We start from the raw sequence: 24,322 nt of genomic DNA, 5'->3' as shown, positions 1-24,322 counted from the left end.
GGAGCAGCAACATGATTAGCCTATTAGGGGGCTGTATCACAGATCCTGGTGAGCGCTATGCCCATCAGAATTGGAGAAAAGAGAGTGGAGCACTGACATACTGCTGAGGCTTCTGCTCAGAAGGTAACAGATATTTTTTAGAAGTTGGAGAAAGAGCCTACAGTGATCTCACTGACAGACTGCTGGACAAATCTTTGTATAGTCAATGATATGTTGGCTCTGCAACATGATATCTGAAAATTATTACTTACCAATGATAGTCTTTCTGAGGCTAGGATCGGCTTAGAATTATATGGAGATCTCCTAAAATAGACATGGGGCATGGGCGCGGGAAAGTAGGTGTAAGATTTAGGTCTCTCATGACCCAGGGGTCCCCAGGCACCCATTTTGTACCCTATGAAACATAGCCCCAGACAGTACAGGCACTTAAAAGGTTATGTGATGTACCATTCTACTTTTCAATTACCTGGAACAAGGCCAGCTAATGGCTGGTTGTCTTCATCCCCGTCTCTGTAGGCTTGCCACCAGTTTGGGTCTTCCTGACTGATTACATGTAGGATATCGCCTTTCTGGAAAGATAAGCCCAATTCTCGGCAGGGAACGTATGGATCATCAGATGGATCGTAATCAAAATGTGCTTTTACATGTACCTAAAGAAATGGAACATAAAAGTCAGTCACAATGTGCGCAGCATTGGTGCAATAAAAGTGAACCTTTGTTAGAATGAAACCCAGATGAATGCATAAATGCAATCAGCTTCAGATGATCACTATAGACATTTGAAGACGCATGCTGTTTTATTGGATTTCAACTGCCTGAGAGTTCTATGTATTACTGTGATTAATAATGCAGTTTATATAAGATTTAATTACTTCCTCCTAAAACCAATAAGGTTCTTTGGAAAAATGTAGGTCACAATATGGAAAACAAATATATTGTTTTTAATGCAATCCTTGGGCATTGTATAAACCTCTAGTTGTTGAACAACACACTTACGTGCATGTGTGTACACACACACGATTTGTGTGAATCACGGTATTGCACAAACAATGCATTTCAAAACCAGCAATTCATGGGGATAATGTCATAGCTTTGAACAAGGAGCAACTCCTGTTGGTTACATATTTCAAACAATGGAAATCAGGCGCAATGGCAATGCTTTCTTTCATTGCCCGCAGAACTGCAAGGAGGCAGTGAATTGAATATCAAGTATTTTATTCAAGGATATAGACTGGCAGAGCGAGGTCTTACTCAGAAAACAAAGAACCGATCAGGGGGCAGGTAAGGCAAAATTACCCATGTACAACGACATGGCCCGATTTCACATATAATCCACAAAGTGACTAAAGGACGCAGGTTCTGCTGACAGATCGTTAAAATCAACCATCACACTATCTTCACAGCCACACAAGAAAGTTCACCTTTTCAGCACTAGCTTGTCTTGTTCAGCATTTGGTAGTCCCTCACCTCATATCCTCAGTTTCTTTTGCCAAATCACTTGACTTAACAATTGTCTTAATTTCTGGTCTCATGTTTGATGAATCACAAAATGCTGCTGATTTTACCTAATTTCCAGACCATAGTCCAAGCCTTGATTTTGTCCAAATGCAATCTTTTCAGGTCCTCCTTGCTTATGTGCATGCACCCTTCAAAGGTAATCTTCACTCAGCTGCTTAACTTTTTACTGGCTCCAGTAAGTGTGAGTATATCACACCTATCCTGATTCAACTTAACTGGCTCCCCCTGCACTTTCAGCTTTGCTATCGGTCACTGCCGACTGATAAATTGACCACTCAAACTGAAATGCAACTTCAATTCTAGCCTTTATTTCTACAACCAACCCGACAAGCACAACCAATAGGGATTATGTTTTGCATGGGATCCAAAGGGATGCGTGGTACATTATTAAAAAAATCAGCCCCATGTTTCTGTAAGTCGGTGGACCATCCTTCCTTCTCCCCCAACCCCCTTAGTTGCGTCCGCCTCCGTGACAGCAACAGTCACTCAGTCTTAATGATTTATAATCTGCTTAACTTCTTTATATGGTGCTATTGTGTCTTTCTTGGCTATGGTTATGTCGTTCTTCACTGTTGTCGATGTCAAGATTGGCATGTAGCCACCTGTAGTCTCCTACCAAATACCCCTAGCGTGCATTCTTTGGCGTTCTGACATGGTCAGACACTGAGCAATGTCACTCCTCAGGGGTTTTGGCTTCCCCTACTGATGGCAAAGGTCCTTTGGGTTTGATTGCCAACCATAGGCCTCTACACACCACTGTTATTCAGGATCACAGCTTTGAAAGTGATTACTCACCAGACACCTTTTCCTATTTGTGCTCTCATTTCTCCCTTGTTGTCTGTTCGGTGCCATATTTGCGTCGCTCCATCTAGTTCTTCTCTTCACTTCATGCTTTTTGGCTCAGTTTCTCTTTTCCACCATCTTTACTTTTCTCTGCCTCTGGCTAGCCACCTTGTTCTCTGCCACTTTCTGAGTTCATCTTTCGCCCTCATCACTCTACCCTCCTCTTCATTCTACTCCTCTTTGTGCACTCTCTCAGCGCTCTTGCCTCGCCTTCACTTCTGCTCACGATACCATCACACTCTAACCTGCAGCTCTCTACGCAAACTCCTCAATTCCGATTGGCCCACTCCCTTTATATCTCCTCAATAGGATTGGGCTTTGGAGAGGCAATTGCTCAAGAAGAAACGGGTGTGACAGCCTAGTGCAAATAATCTGGGATTGGGTGCCAGCAACACAAAGAAAACTTACATCCCCGCACTTTGCTAGCCGAGACTACAAGAAATGTTGCTGCAATCTTGGAACTAGTGTGTGAGCAACTTTCACTTCTGCTACTCTTCGCGGTGGTGGTGCCTATGCTAATCTACCTCTATGTAACCGTTTGTTTTGTGGGACTTGCGCACCATCAGACAATGTGTGGCTCGGGGATGGCCAGGGTAAGGCGCCAGGTCTGAGAGCAATGTGCTCCACAGCTAATTTCTCAGTCTTTCCCTCATGGAAATTAGGTTTATTAGATGACGTCTTACAATAAACAGGACTTGCCATACATACCATGCCAAGGGATGGGTTGGTGAGATCGGCCAGGTACCATCTTGGAGCCTACATCAAGGAGCAGGTGTTCTCGACCTGCCAGGGCACCCCAGCCCAATCCCTTTGTCTCCAGCATGGGCCTTTGCTACATGCATAACCTTCAAGGAACTTACAATGCAGGACTAGTTGGCAGTGAATCTTTGGTTGATCTTGTACCAAACAGAGGCAACCTTACATTTTGAAATTCCCAAGTTCCATCAATGCACATTTTCTAAACCAAGTATTCTCAGCTGCAACTTCATGACTATAGAACTCCATGTTTCAATCTGCTCTTCCCCCGATTTTGTTCTCTTTTTCTGACAGCCCAAAATAACAATTTAATTTTTACAGACCGCTGTATGCCCTTCTTGGATATTAATGGGCTATCAGCTTAACCACGACTTGTCTGTGCGCAATCAACTTGAACCCCATCCTTATCTGTACTGCACCCTCATTCTTCTCTTTTGTGTTATTTTCAGTGACCTGGTTTTAGGAAGGGTATAATTGTTTTAAAAAAAACAACAACTCCTATTTCTGCTGAAGTATTCACTTTTTAAATAGCATTATATATATGTTTTTGGCGTTATGCAGATACCTGCATCTTATTGATGCTCTCTGCTTTGCCATTTAGGAAGTTAAGACTGAAGGGGATTGACAGGGATGAAGTTGGTTTTCACTAGGATATGATGGGGAAGGAGATGCAAAGAGCACTATTACGGAGTAGGAGTGTTTCATGCCACCTATGAGACAAAGATAAACAAGGAGTACAGAGGAGGGGCATGATAATCTCCTTGGGCATATGAAAGGAGAGCAAATTCACACCAGGAGATGGTGTTGGGACACCAACACGTATCCTGCCAGAAGATGGATGGTATACCAGACATTGCAGAGTCCAGTGTGACGGCAGGTTGGACCTTGGGTTAATATTGACAGAAAGCCTAGCACACTGATGTAAGGCAGGGTAGGATCTTTCTCCCTGTAATGCCGCTGAGAAGCAGTGGCAACCCCTCTACTATCAAGCATGTAGAGATGTGGGGATGTGGCGCCTAACAGATCTAACAGATCCTAACAGATCTCTGCAAAGAAGTGAGTACTCATGATAGAAAAATAAATATTTGGAGTTTGAATTAGAAAGAGTTATTCACTCTATCCACCACTCTGGTCCCTGCCCCCCTTTTCCATGCAACTAGTTATGGTCCTAAGCGATAACTAAGCAATAGAGACAAAAAATGTGCGGCACATAGGAGGGGGCACTGTGGATAAGTATAGAAGTCCACGCAGACTGACTTATTCTTAATCCTCCCAGGTGCCATACCATTCTGTTGCCTTCATACACATGACACTCCAAACCAAGCATCCAGAATCGAGTGTTAAACCTGCTACCAAATCTAGCTCAAGATATTTCTGAGAACAGCTTCACTAAAAAGGGCAATCTGCAGTTGAACTGGAGCCCAGAGAGTAAAAAAGGCAATAGGGGCAAGTACCAAACACTCCTCTGCCCCTGACTGCACAGGTATGGACCCTCTTTAGGTGCTGGAATGGCATGAACTAAGTTAACACTGGAGAATGCAAGATGATCTACCAGACTATTGAAAATGTCATATCTTATTTGCCTGGATTCGAAATGCTTTATATGCTGAACAGTCTGAAGATCAGAGCACCTTAGTTCTGTCAGATTAAAATGAAAGCATCTGACAAACATTAAGATTGTGAAGAACTCTTCACTCATCAGAGGGTGTTCTGGGTAATATGGTGGAAATAATCTCCTTCACATTTAACTTTGATGAAGCTTCCTGAAGACAAGGGTGGATGTGCAGCATTACCTGTACAATCCTGAGAAGGATTGATGTTTGCTCACCCTATGGGGTCAGTTTGGCCGCCCATAAAAGACCATCTTCCAAGTAAACACAGGTCAACACACATTCAATACTTCCAAGTACGTCTGACATTACCCCATATGAATCCCAAATTTAATCTGATCTGAAATGAAGGGCAGAAAACTGTAAGGAGCACAACCATATCTACTCCCTACAATACTGAGATTGCATGGAAGGGCTTTATAGCCACAAACAATAAAAAGGTGTAAAGACAGGCGATAAAGCAGTCAAATTTTGCACTCTTCTGCTTTGCAAGTTACACTAGCAGTCATCCAATCAAATTTATGATTATAGCATATCAAGCGAAGACCAGGCATATCGGGCCAAGACCGTAGAGCTGTGGTTTATGGGGCTGGTATCTGAGGTATCGCTAATAAACCCACCGTCCACTGTTGCAAATGTTTTTCTCAGGAAGCTTCCAAGACTCCGTCAACTCCTGCGTTTTTTTTTTATACAAGTAAGTGGTAGGTTGGAGTGACATGGGTGAATATTTAAATATGAAACTGCCTTCTCTGGTGCTCAGTCGGGTCTAAGCCCACCACTACACTTACTAAGAACTTTTGACAGATGTTTTGCGTAACATGTACAGCAACACACCCCTTGATGGATGTTCATTAAAAACTAATTTTGTTAGGCAGGTTTGATCAGCTGGTTTAATAATCCTGAATTGATGGACAACAAATCATTCAGTTATAGATTAGCAGAGTTGTACATTTCTAGGGGAGTATTCTACGAGTTGGCCAAGCCTATTGAGCGTTGCTATATTTTGTTCACAACTGTGGCTGGGCAAGAAGTTTGCTTCAATTGGGCCACGAACATTCATTTATGCTCCTTAGTGAATAAATCAGTTACAGCTAACTGGTATGGTGGCCATTCTGAGGAAAAGTGCTGCTTGTACCAACTAGATAAGGAGGTAGATCTGATGCATTTTGTTTTTTGCCCAATGTATTCTGCTCTCAGGCCGAGACATTAATCCCTGTGCTTAAATGTGCATGTTTTAGTCAGTATTGGCCTTCAATGATTCATTTGCATTTACTTCCTGACCTGTGTGTGTGTTGTAGGGGGAGGCATGGTATCACAAGTAGGACGCTGACACAAAAGACATACAAATATAGGGAATCCCAAATAACACTATATAAAAATAGTGTAAACCTTAGCTTTATTTTATAATGATACAGCTATAAATCAATAGAAAGCTAGATGATATGTCAACAGTTAATCCAGACTAATTGTTCATTAAGAAATATCAATTTATTCAAAATAACAAATTAAAAACATAGTTAAATTTAACAAATTCATGTGCATATTGCGTGTTAAACATTGAATAAAAAGACTTAAAACAAAGTGCTAGTGACAACAAATCCCTGTAGTTGAGTTGCAGGTTTTCTATAAATGTATAGGTATATAATCAATGCCTCAGGAATTGTGGATGTTCTATTCAACAGTGGCTATCTCAAAAATGATACATATAGTGATCTAATACAGACATTTAAATAGATCTTGCTCTCGGCATGTTTCTGTTCACTGGTTTAGTACGGAACAATTCTTCAGGAGAATAATATTGGGTCACTGTTACTTTGTTAATACTGTGCAAATTCTGGATAACTGTTGACAAAACAGAAAAATAGGTATGAGCTATAAATGCTAAATAACCTATGAGCAAAATTATGCTTTTCGGGCTGGGATAAAGAAAAAGCATTACCTCGCCCGGTTAGTGGCTGCAGTCTTGAGGAAAATTTCTGAGGAGATTCATTAGTCCTTCAGATGCTTAGTTAATAATAATAATAATTAGTTTTGGAACTAAAGAAAATACATATAAATTGTATAAGACTGCATTTTCAGTATAAAACCTATAATTCTTTACTCTCTCTTATTTGTGCCCTTTCGTTAGCTGGTATATGCTTACCTTTGGGGGCGCGATGTATAACACTTTAACGCTGCGCCTTCTCTGGGTCCTTATAGTAGGATGGAAATTAATCCTCTACTCGCTATTGCGTCGCTTTGTGAAGTTTACCTCGTTAGGTGGAAAGCAACAGTGTCTGTCAGATGAAAAGTATACAGTACTTATTTAGATCAATGGAGGCCATCGATATCTTGCCAAGGTTCTATTTCAAACTCATTAGTAGCTAAAATGCATGGGCTCATAGTCAAGCTGTTTTGACGAGCACCTGACTGGAGTGTATTATTTTATTTATTTTTATTTATTTATTTTATTTATTACATTTATATAGCGCGCAAACAGCCCAAGGGCATTGAGGTGCTGTTACTTGCAAGAGCTTTGTTACAGGGTTACAGAAGTGGTAGCAGTAGTAGGGCGCATTACAGATCAGTACAAAAATACAAATCAGTAAATAATTCCATCAGTACAGTTTATGCAATAGGTCAGAGGTTAGTAATCAAGTCTGATTGAAGGGGCCTTATGTGAAGAGATTGGTTTTCATAGCTTTACGGAACAAGGTGAGTGAAGCCTCACCTCGGAGGTAGGGCATTCCAATGTGTGGGTGCGAGGTATAGGAAGCTGGATCCGCCTGCTCTGGCTCTTTTTACTAGGGGCACACAGAGCATGTTGGTGTAGGGTGATCTGGTTGGTCTTGTGGAGGAGACGGGGTGGATCCTTTGTGAGAGGTAATCAGGAGCAGTGAGGTGAATGCACTTGTGGGTCAGTGTAAGGTCTTTGAAGACTATCCTTTCCTTTATTGGGAGCCAGTGAGCTAGTTTCCTGGCCTCAGAGATGTGTTCTCTCTTTGCACTACCTTGGGCTGCGCGGAGAGCACTATTCTGTATGACTTGGAGCCTCTCCAGGTTTTTAGTGGAGGTACCTAGAAAGAGTACGTTGCAGTAGTCTAGCCTAGAGCCAGTAACGGCTCTGGCTATGTTTGTGCAGTTCTCTTTGGAGAGAAAGTGCCTAACTGCGTTGATTAGTTTAGCATATGCGGCCGAGGAGGCTATTGCATTGATTTGTCTGTCCATGGATAGGTTGGAATCCAAATATACTCCAAGAGTTTTGACTGAGTCTGAAACAGGTATTTTGATGGAGTCAATGGAGAAGTGACTGAATTGGGAGTCTAGATTTTTTAGAGTGTCGGGGGAACCTACCAGGAGGAGTTCAGTCTTGTCCGAGTTGAGGCATGGTCCATTGTCTGCCATCCAAACTTGGATGGTGTTGTAGAGGTTATTGAGAGTCAAGGAATCTGTGTCATAGTTGCCAGTGAGGGTGAGGAGGATCTGGGTATCGTCCGCGTAGTTGGTGTAGGAGATACCCATAGCGTCGAGGATGAGGAAGAGGGGCCGTGTAAAGATGTTGTATAGGGTAGGGGAGAGGCAGGAGCCTTGGGGCACACCACAAAGCATGATGGTGGGCGAGGCAGAGGCTAAGTCAGAATACTTGCATGGTTCTGTCTTGTAGGAAGGAGGTGATCCAGGCTGTGGCGTCAGGGGAGAACTTGGCCATGAAGGAGAGGTGGTGGCTGAGAATGTCATGATCTACGAGATCGAATGCCGCGGAGAGGTCAAGAAGTAGGAGAAGTGCTGGTTTGCCCATGTCTCTGGCATCGTCCATCTGGTTTTTCAGATCAAGTAGGGAGGATTCAGTCCTGTGTCTGGGGCAGAAACCAGACTGGCGGAGTCCTAGGAGTTTATTCTCTTCAATGAAGTGCTGAACCTGCAGGTAGGCTGCTTTGTCCAGTATTTTGAGGAGGAATGGGACAGTGGTGATGGGTCTATAGTTGTTAGGAGAGGTAGGATCGAGAGTAGGTTTCTTTTTAAGAGAGGGCAGACCCGGGCTTCCTTGAGGGAGGCGGGGACTTTCCCTGTGGCAAAGGAGGCATTAACAAAGGCAGTCAGAAATGGTGCTAGAACTTCGGTACAATCCTTGATGATAGTAGCTGGGCAGGCATCACCTTTACAGTTAGATGGTTTGATGTTCCTTATTAAGTTGATGTCTTGTTCCTGTATGGCTTTGAAGGAGAAAGGTTTGGGGGGGTGGGGGTGGTGTCCGAAGCTGATGGTGGGGTGGGGATGTGAGTATTATGTAGAGCTTGTTTAGTAGCTAGTATTTTATTTTGGAGAAGGCTCAATTTGGTTTGCATGGCCGTTTGTATTTCATTGCACCAGGCTTTGTCTTTGGTGAAATTCTGGGGGACGGGAGTGGGAGTCTCTAGCTCCCTGAAGATGGCGAAGATTTCTTTTGTGCTAGATTGGGCTTCAGAGATTCTGGATTCGAAGGATTTGGCCTTTGCTTGGGTGATTGCCTTTTTGTATTTGTTGGAGACGGCTTTAAAGATCGTCTTGTCTTTGTCACAGTGGGATATTTGCCACTGTGTAAGTGCAGCTTTTTTTCGGTATTAGCTACTGTTGTTACAGTAATGAGAACTCGCTTACCTGATTTTAGTCAGGTCTTCAATAGAAGAAGAGATCTTAATTGTGCTTGCTGACGGTGAAGTGGTATCTTCTTGTTTTCTGTCTTTGCCAATGTTAATTCGGGCGTTCTGCGAATAACCGTTACGAAGGTTGTTAGAATCAAAGTGTTCTAAATCTATCCGGGGTGGTTTACAAAAGATTTGTACTCCACCTGCATTATGTCTTTGCGTGTATCGTAACGATTAACCGCATGGTTTAGAACTATGGATAAAACTACGGGAAGTCATGTAATATGACTGTAGCTAGATTCAGACGTTCAAAGTCAGGCAGTGCCATCTGGCTTATAAAGTATCCTTACCGGTCGCGTATATATTGCGGCAGAAAAGAAAAAAGGCTCTGCTTTGCTGCCTTCTTGTGTACGGGGTCGTATAAAGAGATCCTTCGAAACAGTATTCACTGTTGAAGTTCATCTTTTATTTTTAGTCGGGACTGAAAACCCCTGAAAGCGCTGATAGAAACCAGATGGCCATGTTGGAAAGGAGGTTGCTATAGTAAACTGTTGTTTGTGGTTGTATGTAGATTATAGGAAGTCTTTAATGTATACTGAGGTGATGAAGCAAATAAGGACTCTTGATTTAAGCAGCTTCTAATTTTAGGTTGTCTCTAATCCTTACAGAGAGACATGAATGCACTTAAATAGTGAGGATACCTGACAGATACGTCTACAAGGTGTATATACAGAGCACATAATGTCCTTCTTTTCAACCATATGGAACTGGTGTGACCGTGACTAATGTCAATATGAAGATAAACCGAATTCACTGGAGTAATAAAGATGATATTTATGCCAACACTGTCTCTCTGTATAGTGTAATATTCAAAGTAACTGAAGTGGTCCATGTGTTGTTAAGGGTTGGGGTACGATTGGAGCCCTCCCTCGACTCAGCTCCCCTGTGTCAGCTGTCTTCCCCAGCTGCCGCAGAGGATGTTGTTCTGGATGCCGGTATTGCCCCTGGGAGGAGAGGAGAGGCAATGAGGATGATGCCAAGGTGTTACGAAATCCCTCGCCCCTTTCGTTCCAGAACAGTGTGCGCAAGAGCCTTCCCATGCAAGCTCACCTGTTTGTAATGCTGGGCTCTCCGTCCTGCTTCCTTCACCAGGGGCGCGTAGAATGGGTCTAGTTGCTTCACTGGCACGCAAAGTGGCGATCCAGACCTGCTGTGACCAATCCACTTGGAGGTTAAGTCTTTAGTTTTAGTTATTGTTTGTTTTTCAATAATGTCTTTAGCAATGAGTCTTGACTTGGTGGTAAGCAATAATGATACCTTGCAATGTCTCTGCTCTTCCCTATAGATGTGAAGATGATGGATCGGAAGCGTGGAGCGGATCCTGGGATTCCCCGGAGGATGATGGACTCGCAAGGTCAACAGGTAAACTGGCTGTTATAATGGAAGTCAAGATTCCGGTGAGATGCAGCCCAGAGTTCGTTATTATGAGATTTCTAACCTGTTGTGTTATTTTCCCTTGTAGGAGCGGTCCGATGGCGTGGAGAAGAGTCCGGGTGCTTGAAGACAGTTCGGCGGCGCCGGAGGAAGATACTGCGGTGAAGCGGAGATGAAGCAAAAAGCTCCCGCGTCGCTGGAGGTCCAAATCGGGAGAGAAGAGGCCCTGACTCCGACAGAATGCAGGTAGGGTGCGCGCACAGCGATGGAGTGGCTGAGATCAAGTAAGTGCCCCTTCAGCGATGGAGCGGCTGGAGTCAGGTAGGTGCGCCTTCAGCAATGGAGCGGCTGGAGTCAGGTAGTTAAGAAGGTCTTCAGAGCTGGAGTACCAGAATCAAGGTGAGATACGGCGGTAAGCGTCACGCTGCAAAGCAGAGTAACACGAAGCGAGAGCATGTGGTTGGGCTGGCCTTATATAGGCTGGCTCTGGCCCCTCCCTTTATCCACTCCCTGTGACTCCACCTTGCCTCGCCCAAGGATTCCAGCACGTGCCTCCCAATGCTGTTCTATGGCCACGCCCGGCCCGATGCACGCGCTTTAGGCACAGAGTATCAAGCACACATTTCTATGAGCCACGCGCCAAAGGCGCCAGGACTGGGTCCAAGTGGCCTGGGGGTGATAAAGGCCTGGGCCCTTGCCCCATGGCCATGACAACAAGATAGGAGCTATAGTTCGTTATTTTAACTCTGATGGCTCTCAGATGTTTTGTCGTTCTGGACTTATCTATACAATTCCTTAGGAAAAATATATGAATTAAGCTTATACTATCTCCATCCTAGATAGATTAGTATCAATAATGACTGGAGTTCGAGGCTAGTTCGGTTTGATTTTATGCCATTCTATGGCTTCATTAAGTCCTCTGATATCACTTATTGTCCTGTAGGTAAACTCTTGTTCTTTCTGGAATAGTTTGTTATTTCTTATAGTTTGGTTTTCGCCTTTAACTTTCATGAGTACTGTCTGTATGATTTCTTCAAATCCGTGGTTTTTTAAAGCAGCTTTTATGTTCAATTATCCGTGTTTTGATCTTCCTATTAGTTTTCCCTATGGAAATTAATCCGCAGGGGCACGTGATCATGTAGACCACATGATCAGAATTTCAATTTGAAAATTCTTTCTGTATCCAGACTTTGTTGGTGCTAATGTCTATCTCTTTTGTTTTAGTTGTTTGTTTACATACTGTGCATTGTCCACACAGATAGTGTCCTGTGATGGGATCCATACCCCATTCCCTAGTTATGCCTTCTGTAGGGGAAATTTTGGTTTTTAACCTACTTCTGCTAACGCAATTGCCGAGAGAGGTCTATTTTGGGGGTGGCCATATTGGAAGTAGCTGTTTTGAATATTTTCCAATGTTTTGAGATAATGTTTCATATAGCCAGGCTCTGGTTGGTCAAAGTATTGACACACACTACTCTGTCAGGTTTTTTAATTTTGTCCTCTAATATTGCAGCCCTGTTATTATTAAAGGACTGTTTTGCTGCCCCTTCGATACATTTTTTAGGGAACCCTCTTCTTTTCTGTTTTTTGTTTTGTTTTTTTGTTTGGAAAATTGCTGAGCTTCTTCTTCATAGGCAGCTGTAAGGCTGCTATCGCGTTTAAGCCTCAAAAATTGGCCAACACATAACGGCTGTCATGATCTCTGCTTCCAAAAGGTCAGGGTTTTCCCAACTCCCTTGGAAGCAGATCCATAACCCAGGTTCCGAGTGCCAACCAGTCCCAATTGGGACCTTTTGGACCCAGTCCTGGCGCCAGTGGCACCAGGCTCATAAATATGCCCAGTCCCAGCGCTGGAAACGCCGGGCTCATAATGCTTGGGTGGACTTACCTGCAGCAGACCATGCTGCTTACTTGCCTGCCAATTGAGCCTCTGATCCTCTTCTGTTTGGAACTACTTTTCCTGTTGGGTGGGGCAGGAGCCACTCCCTAGATTCAGAACACTGGAACTCTTCTGGAAAGCAGGAACTCTTTTCTTACCTAGGCGTGGCTGTGGAAGGAGACACCTAAGCACTACAGGAGGCTATTCAAACCACACCCGATGGATGAATCTTGCTTTGCGTTATTCTGCATCCTCTGCAGCAGAACGCTCATCGTGTCTTCTGCATCTGATCCTGGGCCTAAGGAAAAAGGCTTACCATCCTGAATCCAGTCTTCAGCAACACCTATAAAGACAAGAAAGAACAGGTTAGCATTACGGTCTTCAGTGACAGCTCTTCACTTACCTGGTCCATCGGCTGTCACCAACGCCTCGCGCTGCATTCCGGCATCCGAAAGACAAAGGCTTACCTACTCTTCGTGCGCTCCGGAGGTCTTCACACTGCATTCCGGCATCTGAAAGACAAAAGCTTACCAACTCTTCGCAGGCTCCGGAGGCCTTCGGCGCTGCATCCCGCATCTGAAAGACAAAACAAGGTGCGTTTAAAGACATTGGGGAACTTTAATACTCACGTGCCAATACTCCTTTCCACATCTAACCCAGTGGGTATTCCGGCACCCTGCAGCCGCTCCGAACTTGTACCTGCAAAATAAAAAGACAGAGCGCATCGTGAAGCAGGCAACAAGCGCTTACTTACGTGCTTCCAGGCGCTTCTATTCATCACACAGGCTCAATCTTCAACTCACTTCAGCCCATCATCCGCCATCGCCGGAACCCTACGAAACAAGAAACATCATTACTAAAGACTTTAAAGACATTAGAATTACTCGAAACTTACAGTTCGTGCAGTAAACGACGGACAGCAGTCCTCTGAAGTCAAGAGGCCTGCTCCCCTTATCCAGTGAAGAAACTGGTTACAGCACCCTGCCCCGAGGCAGATGGAGAGCACGGCGTTCACTTACCTAAGGTGAGAGCGTTAACCTTTGGGGTTCTACAGGAGAAGAGAAAGGGAAGAAGAGAGACATTCAATAACCCAGTTCCTTAATCCCATATTTTCTATCTGCAGACATCTTACCCTTCGAGTCAGACATACAGTGCACAGAGGTCCAGCCCAAAGAGCCAGCCGTGTGTTACACATCACCTTTGAAGATACGGTATACGCCCAGTCAAGACTGGCGCCTCTACGGGAATCAGGTGAGTGTTACAGAACGCAAAGCCTACCACAAAACTCCCGTCCAGGCGCTATGAAAACCTTGGATACCGACCAGCTAGCCCAGTTACTTGGGGAACTAAGGGCAGAAGTGCATGCAGCCCGTCAGGAAACGAACGCTCTAAGAAGGGAACTGATTATTTCCAAGGAGCGAACAGATGATCTCGCTAGACAATTGCTACAGTCACAAGCCGGACAGACCCCGTTACCCGCATCTGGGGGAAATCTTCCTTCTACATCCTCTATGAATCCAGTGCAGATCAACCTACCTGGGAATGTACCTCTGGCTCCGCCCGAACGATTTTCTGGTGACCCAAAGAGGTTTGCAGTATTTATCAATCAGTGCCGGTTGCATTTCTTATGCCGGCCAGCAGCCTTTCCAACTGATCAAGCTAAAGTAGCTTTCGTGCTTTCGTACCTTAGTGGCAATGCGGCAGACTGGTCGATTCCTCTAGTAAATCAAGATGATCCGGTCCTCCATGATTTTCAAGCTTTTCAGCTCAGTATGGAAAAACTGTTCCCAAGACATTCACAGGGGCAGGCCTTGGACAATGAGCTTCTTTCGTTGCGACAAGGTAATCAAGACCTTTTGGCTTATATTGCGTCTTTCAACAGACTGATAGTGGAAACTCAATGGCCTGAGGACAAAAGGATTACGCTGTTTTATAGAGGTCTACGTGGAGAGCTCAAAGATGTGTTAGCCCAAGTAGTGAATCCCCCACAAGATTGTTTGGACTATATAGACTTAGTCGTTCAAATAGATGACAGACTGCAGAACAGGAAGGCCGATCGTTCCAAGTTTGATGCTCGAGTATTTTCCAAACCGCTAACTCCTTCCAAAGGAGTAGACTCCGGGAACCCATGCAAATAGGGGGTCTGAAAGGTCCTCTAACACAAAAGGAGCGGGAAAGGAGAAAACAGTTGCAATTATGCCTCTATTGTGGAAACTCAGGGCACTTTCTTCGAGACTGTCCGGTGAAACCTGCCAAGAAGGCAGTAGGAGCTGCAGTTACCAAAGTTACAAACTCTGAGCAGGGAAACAACCTCGCCCGACAAGAATAGAGGTCCTCTTGCCGAGCGTGAAAACCAGTTCCGTGACCTCGCATTTCGTGATACCTATGGTCCTCATTAGCCCTGATAATCCGGATCGATTACATGCAATTGAAGCTTACGTCGACAGCGGTGCCATCGGCAATTATGTGGATCATGAAATGGTTTTGAGGATGAATCTAACTCTTTGTCCCAAGGCTGTAAAGGACGTCATTACTATGGTGGATGGTACGGAGATAGCCTCCGGGCCAGTAACGCATACCACTCAAGAGGTGACGCTAGTAAGTCAAGATGGACACCATGAGAAGATCGTGTTCGTTGTGATCAAGGCCCCTCAGTTTCAGATTATTCTAGGAATACCTTGGTTAGAGAAACACAATCCTCTGATCGATTGGCGAGCAAGAACGGTCCAGTTTCCAGAATGTGTCTCTACTTGTCACCCTCCACCTGGTGTTGCACTGGCAGCAATTTCTTCAGAGACTCCCCAGTTACCTCCCGAATACCTAGAATACCAAGATGTTTTCCGGAAGGATCAGGCTAACTCTCTACCTCCTCATAGGTCTTATGACTGCCAGATAGACCTGATACCTGGATCTACTCCTCCTTGTAGTAGAATTTATGCCCTCTCCGAGCCTGAGAACCTTCACCTTCGACAATACCTGGATCAATACCTGGCAAATGGGTTTATTCGTCGTTCCAAGTCCCCTGCTTCTTCAGCTTTGTTCTTCGTTCCAAAAAAGGAAGGAGACCTTAGAACTTGTATAGATTATCGCTCCCTGAACCAGATCACCGTTAAGAATAGATATCCGTTACCTTTGATCCCTGAACTCCTGGACCAAGTCAGAAAAGCATGCATATATACCAAGCTGGATCTTAGAGGAGCTTACCACTTGGTACGAGTAAAAGAGGGCGATGAATGGAAGACGGCCTTCCGCACCAAGTATGGGCTATTTGAATATCAGGTCATGCCCTTCGGACTTTGCAATGCCCCGGCCGCCTTTCAATATTTTATGAACGATGTCCTCAGAGAGCTCATAGATGTGTGTGTTGTTGTTTACATTGACGACATCCTCGTTTATTCTTCATCGGAATCTGAACATCGGAAACACGTGAAAATGGTCCTCGAAAGATTGCGTCAACACAAACTTTTCGCTAAGCTGGAAAAATGTGTTTTCAACGTGACTGAAGTTGAATTCTTGGGATTCATATTATCACCTGGCGGAGTGCGTATGGATTCAAAGAAGGTTGATGCAGTTCTCAAATGGCCATCACCATCCTCCGTAAAAGGTGTGCAAAGCATGTTAGGCTTCGCTAACTTTTACCGCAGGTTTATCCCCGAATTCTCTCGAATAGTCCAGCCTATCACTGCCTTGTTAAAGAAAAACAAACGTTTTGAATGGTCTACCGAGGCGGAACAAGCTTTCCAGGATTTGAAGACTAAATTTATCTCTGCACCAATCTTAAAACACCCTCGCCCCGAACTCCCCTACATCGTGGAAACTGATGCTTCAAGCCTTGCCATGGGGGCAGTTCTATCACAAAAGGACCCGGTAACCAATCAGTTGCATCCCGTGGCATTTTGGTCCCGCAAATTCTCGCCTCCTGAAATCAATTACACGATTACTGACAAGGAACTTCTGGCTATCAAGTCTGCCTTTAAGGCTTGGCGGCATTATCTGCTGGGGGCCCGACACACCGTTACTGTGATTACGGATCACCGAAACCTGCAATATTTGAAAACCGCAAAAGCCCAATCCTCTAGACAACTCCGTTGGGCATTATTCTTTGCCGAGTTTGACTTCATAATTACCTATCGACCTGGTACAAAGAACGGTAAAGCTGATGCCCTTTCTCGGATGGGAGTGGAAGAACACTTGATCAACCCTAAACCTGTACCAATCATTCCTGAACAAAGAATTCTGGGTGTAATCGCCACAGAATCCATAGAGGAAGTTAAGGATAAAGCCAGGCAACTTGTAACTCCAGCAGACATACAGAATTGGCATCTGCAGGGAAAGGACTTTGCAGTAAAGGACAACTTATTGTATTTCCAAGAACGATTATACCTACCCAGCACAGATTTACAGAAAAAAGTAATCTCTTGTTATCACGATTCTTTAATGGAAGGACATCCCGGTATGGCCAAGACCTCAGAAAAGATCAAGCGCTACTTCTGGTGGCCGTCTTGGAAAAAAGATATCAGAGACTTTATAATGTCCTGTGGAGTATGCGCCCAAAACAAGAGTCAAAAGGAAAGACCAGCAGGCCTCTTACGCCCTATTGACATCCCACCTCGCCCTTGGCATACGCTTTCTATGGACTTCATCACCGATCTACCTCCATGCTCCGGATACAATACGATTCTAGTAATCGTGGACTTATTCTCCAAGATGGCGCATTTCATTCCGCTCAAAGGCTTGCCAACAGCAGCAACTCTGGCCCGAGAATTTCTCGAAAACATCGTCCGACTGCACGGTTTTCCTTCGGTTCTAATTTCGGATCGAGGAAGTCAATTTATTTCTCATTTTTGGCGAAGTTGCTGTTGGTCGGCTCAAATTGATGTGAGACTATCGACCAGTCACCACCCTCAGACCGACGGACAAACCGAGAGGACCAATCAAACTCTGGAACAGTATTTACGCTGCATGCTGCAACAAACTGAAAAAACTTGGAAAGACATCCTTTGGATAGCCGAATATGCCTACAATAACTCTGTCCATTCGGGAACTGGGAAAACCCCGTTTTTTCTTTTGTACGGCAGTCACCCTCGAACCTCGGAGTTGGATCCCCTCCAAGATCTTGAAACACCAGCAGTAGACTACCTGCATTCTACAATCACCCAAGCCTTTAAGGAAGCTGTTTCTCACCTTCAAAGGGCTAAAGAACAATACAAGAAAGGAGCAGATCAACATCGGAAGGAAGCCCCTCAATATCAAGTAGGGGATCAAGTCTGGTTATCCACCAAATATCTACCTCTAAAAGGGCCACGCACATTCAACCCAAGATACCTTGGTCCCTATTCCATCACTACCATAGTAAACCCAGTAGCGGTCAAGTTGGACTTGCCCCCGCACGTGAAGATACATCCGGTCTTCCACGTCTCTCTATTAAAACCCGTGCAACCTCAAACCCGACTAACTAAATCTCCAAAACCTATCCTAGTTGATGGAGAACTCGAGTTTGAAGTCAAAAGCATTCTGGACTCCAAGATCTCCAAATCTAAACTATTTTACCTAATTGACTGGAAAGGCTACGGCCCCCAAGAGAGATCCTGGGAACCTGCTGAATATGTCCACGCTCCTCGCCTAATCAAAAGATTTCACCGAACATTTCCTGACAAGCCAAAACCCCCGGAGAAGCCCGGTTTGGGAGGGGCCTTGAGGGGGGGTACTGTCATGATCTCTGCTTCCAAAAGGTCAGGGTTTTCCCAACTCCCTTGGAAGCAGATCCATAACCCAGATTCCGAGTGCCAACCAGTCCCAATTGGGACCTTTTGGACCCAGTCCTGGCGCCAGTGGCACCAGGCTCATAAATATGCCCAGTCCCAGCGCTGGAAGCGCCGGGCTCATAATGCTTGGGTGGACTTACCTGCAGCAGACCATGCTGCTTACTTGCCTGCCAGTTGAGCCTCTGATCCTCTTCTGTTTGGAACTACTTTTCCTGTTGGGTGGGGCAGGAGCCACTCCCTAGATTCAGAACACTGGAACTCTTCTGGAAAGCAGGAACTCTTTTCTTACCTAGGCGTGGCTGTGGAAGGAGACACCTAAGCACTACAGGAGGCTATTTAAACCACACCCGATGGATGAATCTTGCTTTGCGTTATTCGGCATCCTCTGCAGCAGAACGCTCATTGTGTCTTCTGCATCTGATCCTGGGCCTAAGGAAAAAGGCTTACCATCCTGAATCCAGTCTTCAGCAACACCTATAAAGACAAGGAAGAACAGGTTAGCATTACGGTCTTCAGTGACAGCTCTTCACTTACCTGGTCCATCGGCTGTCACCAACGCCTCGCGCTGCATTCCGGCATCTGAAAGACAAAGGCTTACCTACTCTTCGTGCGCTCCGGAGGTCTTCACACTGCATTCCGGCATCTGAAAGACAAAAGCTTACCAACTCTTCGCACGCTCCGGAGGCCTTCGGCGCTGCATCCCGCATCGGAAAGACAAAACAAGGTGCGTTAAAGACATTGGGGAACTTTAATACTCACGTGCCATTACTCCTTTCCACATCTAACCCAGTGGGTATTCCGGCACCCTGCAGCCGCTCCTAACTTGTACCTGCAAAATAAAAAGACAGTTAGAGCGCATCGTGAAGCAGGCAACAAGCGCTTACTTACGTGCTTCCAGGCGCTTCTATTCATCACACGGGCTCCATCTTCAACTCACTTCAGCCCGTCATCCGCCATCGCCGGAACCCTGCAAAACAAGAAACATCATTACTAAAGACTTTAAAGACATTAGAATTACTCGAAACTTACAGTTCGTGCAGTAAACGACAGACAGCAGTCCTCTGAAGTCAAGAGGCCTGCTCCCCTTATCCAGTGAAGAAACTGGTTACAGCACCCTGCCCCGAGGCAGATGGAGAGCACGGCGTTCACTTACCTAAGGTGAGAGCGTTAACCTTTGGGGTTCTAAAGGAGAAGAGAAAGGGAAGAAGAGAGAGACATTCAATAACCCAGTTCCTTAATCCCATATTTTCTATCTGCAGACATCTTACCCTTCGAGTCAGACATACAGTGCACAGAGGTCCAGCCCAAAGAGCCAGCCGTGTGTTACACATCACCTTTGAAGATACGGTATACGCCCAGTCAAGACCGGCGCCTCTACGGGAATCAGGTGAGCGTTACAACGGCTTAGTCTAGATACTTTGACGATATAGTAATCTGGCAAGGTCCAGGTGAGAAAGCGAGAGAATTTTTGGAATGGCTAAATAGCCTAAATCGTCATTTGAAATTTACGACGACGATCGAACAAGATTCAATACACTTTCTACACCTTGCCTTCTACCATGAAGGGAAACTATTAGTCAAACCTTTTCACAAAAGCACAGAGAAAAATTCATTGCTTCACTACCAAAGCCACCACATAAAACATCTGAAAGACAACTTGCGATATGGGCAATTTTTGCTGTTCTAGTGGACCTTAGCCATGTGAAGGTTTTAGTTGAACAAAAGCAAAGCAAATACTTAGTGTAACAACTCTACAATAGATCCTCACCGCCTGCCACCAGTGTTATTCAAGATTTGTAGCAGTACCCTTTGGGTGCCCTACAACAACCTTGACCTCCTGGCAATAGGAACCCAGCCTTTGGTATAAGTCTGTACTACACAGGTTGGTAGTGTGGCTGAGCAGCCAGGCTTATCTCAAGAGGGCTCAATGTGAGCAGTAGGGTGGTTACACAGGTATTCACAGTGACAATTATCCAAATAAACTCTAACACACAAGATTTCTTGATTAAACAAATATTTAATTTAACAGTCAGTTTGAATAAGCCTTCTTCGGAAGGGGCAATATAATAGTAACACACAAATACACTGCAAAATACATACACTTAGTTTCTCTAATTCAGCAAGTACCCATTTGGAATGGCACGCAGACACTTCCTACACACTCAAGGTGACTTAAATAGTCATTCAGGGAGCCAGGCCAGCCAATGTCAATTGGGCAAAAGTCAAGGTGAGCTGAAGCACTTATTGCAGGTAAGTAAAAGTTTTAGAGGTCTTTGTAGAAAAAGTAGAATCAATGTAGGGCCACAAGCTGGGAGGCTTGTGAGAAGTACAAGATGAAAGCAACTCTACAGGAGCAACCAAGACCAGCCTCAACTTAGATCAAGTAAGGCTACAAGACAAGAGGTAAGCTTTCTTAGACTGCACAGTAACCTCTGGTTAAAAGAAATGGTTCCAGCTGGCTTCTGTTCCTGTGTGGCTCTGCAGATCCTTTTGTTCCTGGACCTCAGTAGTGGGGACAAGAGGGAGGACGTCTGGGGACTCCTGCAACACAACAGTGCGGTCAGCGACAGTAACGGGCAAACTTCAATTCAGTGACATTTTGCGTTTTCAGCTGCTTGCGTCTCAGCAAATAGTACCACGCGGGCTCTCAGATACCACTCTGGACTTTCCTTGCAACTGGGCTCCAGCACTCTGTTGAGGTGGCTCAGGCTTGGTCAGTCCTGCTTACTGGGAGTCCGGAGGATCTTCCACAAGCTCGGGTCTGACTTAAAAGTGAAGCACTCCGTTTGGCGTTCCTCTCCCTGGCACTTCGGTTCCAGCAGCACCAGCAGTGGAAGTACAGTCAGCTCAGAGAGGATGTCCAAACGAGTTCACTTTGGAGTTGATTGGTCCCACCAACTCAAGGGGAGAAGTCGTCCTTGCAGGGCTTCTCTAGTCGAAACGAATTCGGAGCTTCAGCACAGCAGCACGGCTTCACCGGGCAAACCAACAGTTCAGGAGTTGCAGCAGGCGTCTCTTCCAAGTTCTTCTTCGGATTCCTTCATCCAGTGGTCGATTATGCCTTCCAAGCCAAAAAGCCTTGCCTTTTATGCAGGTTTCTCCCATTCATTTCAGCCTAGCTGTCAATCACACAGCAGGGTGGCTATCCAGCCATTCAGCTTTGGGTGCATTCCTGTAACCAAGGGGAATAAACCCAGGGAGTTTCGGGCACCCCTCTCACTTCTGGCTGGAGCCAGAGGTGGGCTTCACTTGTGAATCCCGCCAAAGACAAAACAAACAAAGGGACCCAACCTGGTTTGGCGCACAGAGTAAATCTCAAGAAGTACCTTTCCAACAAGAAATGGTGAAAAAAGAAGATCGGGCCATTTTGACAAAATGGGCACCCATGGGTGCTTTACTGCAGCTGCGAACGCAGTCTGCTGTAAAAACGCCCAATGTATTAAAAGTAAACCACTGCCACCATTCATTAATTGTAGAAAGGGTAACATAAAATTGTTACATGAGAAACTAGAGAAAGGGGGTACTAAGTAACCCCTCCAGTACCCTATTTTAAGATAGTGTGTGCTGGGTCTAGAAAGTTACACATGTAAGTAAAGTCAATTTCACTTTTGCTCTTAGAAACAGTAGTTTATCCAAGAGAAGGTATTTAAAGCTTTGGGAAATCTGAAAGAGTTCCCTGTGCCACTGCGCTGATGGTGCTATGTGTCACAACGTAAAAAGATGATGCCTATGGAGTTTTCCAGACTCCCAAAACCAAAGGACACAGAGTTTAAATCACAGTAAAATACGAGAGAGTGGGGAAAAGGTCTTGCTCTCTCCAGGTTAAAAATGTAAAAGTCCTAGAATCCAGCAAAAGGGCTGGGGTTGTCTAAGGTAGAGAGGAATTAGCACATTTATGAGAATTCTCTACAACAACGGTTAATCATGCCAATCAGACTAATTGCTTCCGTGACACCCTTGGCATCACAGGCCTGGCACTGGACCAGTTGACTTCATTCCTCTCCGAACGAACTTCCCAGCTTCAAATGGGCCATTTTCTCTCCCCAATCACACTCTCCACCCGATGCGTTCCTCAAGGCTCTATCCTCTAGCCGTGGCTCTTTAACATCTACCTTGCCCCTCTGGCCCACCTGATCTCCTCCTTCTCTCCTCACTTCCAGTGTTATGCAGACATGTGCTTCCCTGAACTGCCTCCTCTCTCACCCCAGACTGTCTAAATGCTATTCAGGCATAGTGTGCTGCAATGATCTCTGCCTTAATGGCAGTAAGAGAGAGATCCTTCTCATTGGGGTGACAACTCCCTCCTTCCGCTCCCCTCCCCTACTCTACTCTACCCTACGGGTCCCCTCACCTCACCCTCTTGTGAGGCAAAAAACCTTGGTGTCCTCTTTGACGCCTCTCTCTCGGTCTCGCTTCACATCGTGGACCTTGCCAAGAAGGCCCACTATCAGCTGCACTGCCTCAGAGGCATTCTCCCTTTACTCGCCTTCCCCCATAAACTCAATGTCTTCAGAGCTCTGGTCCTGTCTAGGCTGGACTACTACAACATCCTCTTCCTCAATCTTCCTTTATCCTCCCTTCGCCACCTTCAACTAATCCAGAGTAGGACTGCTAGACTTATCCTTGGCCTCAAACCCAGGGACCGCATCTCTCCTGCCCTAAAATCTCTCCACTGGCTTTCTGGGGCCTGGGACGCCACTACATCCAACTCTCTCACCCTAAATACCTCCATGCTAGAGCCCGTTGGTCTTGGATGGTCTCCCTGACCACTCAGGCTTAATCCGGATCATTTTAAGTTCTGGAAGCTCCATAGGACCTGCCTTTTCTCTTTTTCCTTCTCTCTCCCCCTCCGCTGCCAACACCCCTGTCTGCATGAACCAAGAAAAGTTATTACTGCTGCTGACCAGGTGTGTTCCCATATGTTATCAATGAATGAAACAATTATATCCTAGTGATGGGAATCCTGGTATTGGTGGTACTAATGGGAAAAAACCTCTAAGTTTCTACTCCATAGAAATGTCCAGAAAGAAGATAAGGGTTAGACAAAGAAGATCACATACAACCATGATGGTGAATAAACGTGGTTTGTATTAAAATAAAAAAACATTCAAACATGAACAGAAAAACATTTATAAATAATTAGTATGTGAAAAACTCAAATAATCTAAAAAGGAATCAAGGAAATCACAGTTTTGCTTCAGTACATAAATCAGTGCAAAGTCCTTGATCATGTAACAAAGGCTATGCTTTAGTGCAAAGGTGGGTGTAGGGTACTACCCGTGCACCGTGTTCAATAAGGCATCTAATTATTCAGATGATATTACAGGTGCCCTGTCTGCCACAGTGACTGGCTGCCTGGTTCCCTCCGAGTTCTATAAGGCACCAGGCCCCCGCCCGCCCAATCCACACCCCCTCCTTGCACTTAGCATGTGGACCCTCACCCCCTGCACCGCATGCAATCCCTGACACTTGCCCTCCTGGCCTCCTCATATCACTCGCCTAGACCCTGAGGCCCTGCACCCCCACCCCCATCGCCCCCTTCCACCTACACTCTCTCCTCTCCTCTGTACACTGCACTTCCCCTCCTACCCTAGCACTTCGCATTTCTTCCTACCGGCACTCTTCTCTCACCCCCCCCTCGCACTTTTGTTTTACTGCACTTGCACGATCCGAATGTCACAAGGCCTAGTAGGACCATTATTGCTATCTTCTCCCTTGTTCCCCCCCTTTTTGTCTTGTGGCACCATGAAACACCATTTGTTGTATAGGTGCCTTACAAATATCCAATAAATAAATAGCCAAATGTCTCCATTCCCCTGGATTTCACACACTCAAGATGTCCCCTCGCCCCCACTTGATCTCCTCAGTTTATATGCAGATTCTTGGCAAGGATGAGTGTGAGTCCCTGTGATG

The 24,322-nt window shown here is 45.3% G+C and overlaps 1 protein-coding gene across 5 annotated transcripts in view; it reads right to left on the bottom strand.

Annotated features, from left to right (window-relative positions):
• Positions 1 to 24,322, bottom strand: part of PALS1 (protein associated with LIN7 1, MAGUK p55 family member) — a 908,688-nt gene that overhangs the window by 256,165 nt on the left and 628,201 nt on the right. For all 5 annotated transcript variants that reach the window (XM_069638717.1, XM_069638715.1, XM_069638719.1 and 2 more), the window contains one exon: positions 467 to 650. In XM_069638717.1, coding sequence (XP_069494818.1) covers positions 467 to 650 — 184 coding nt within the window. The remainder of the gene's footprint in view (positions 1 to 466; positions 651 to 24,322) is intronic.

Source organism: Ambystoma mexicanum, chromosome 14 (assembly GCF_040938575.1).
Source record: "Ambystoma mexicanum isolate Mex_15411 chromosome 14, UKY_AmexF1_1, whole genome shotgun sequence".
Classification (NCBI taxonomy): Eukaryota; Metazoa; Chordata; class Amphibia; order Caudata; family Ambystomatidae; genus Ambystoma; species Ambystoma mexicanum.
The sequence above is the reverse complement of the archived record's forward strand: the minus strand, read 5'-3'. Positions and strand labels throughout refer to the sequence as shown.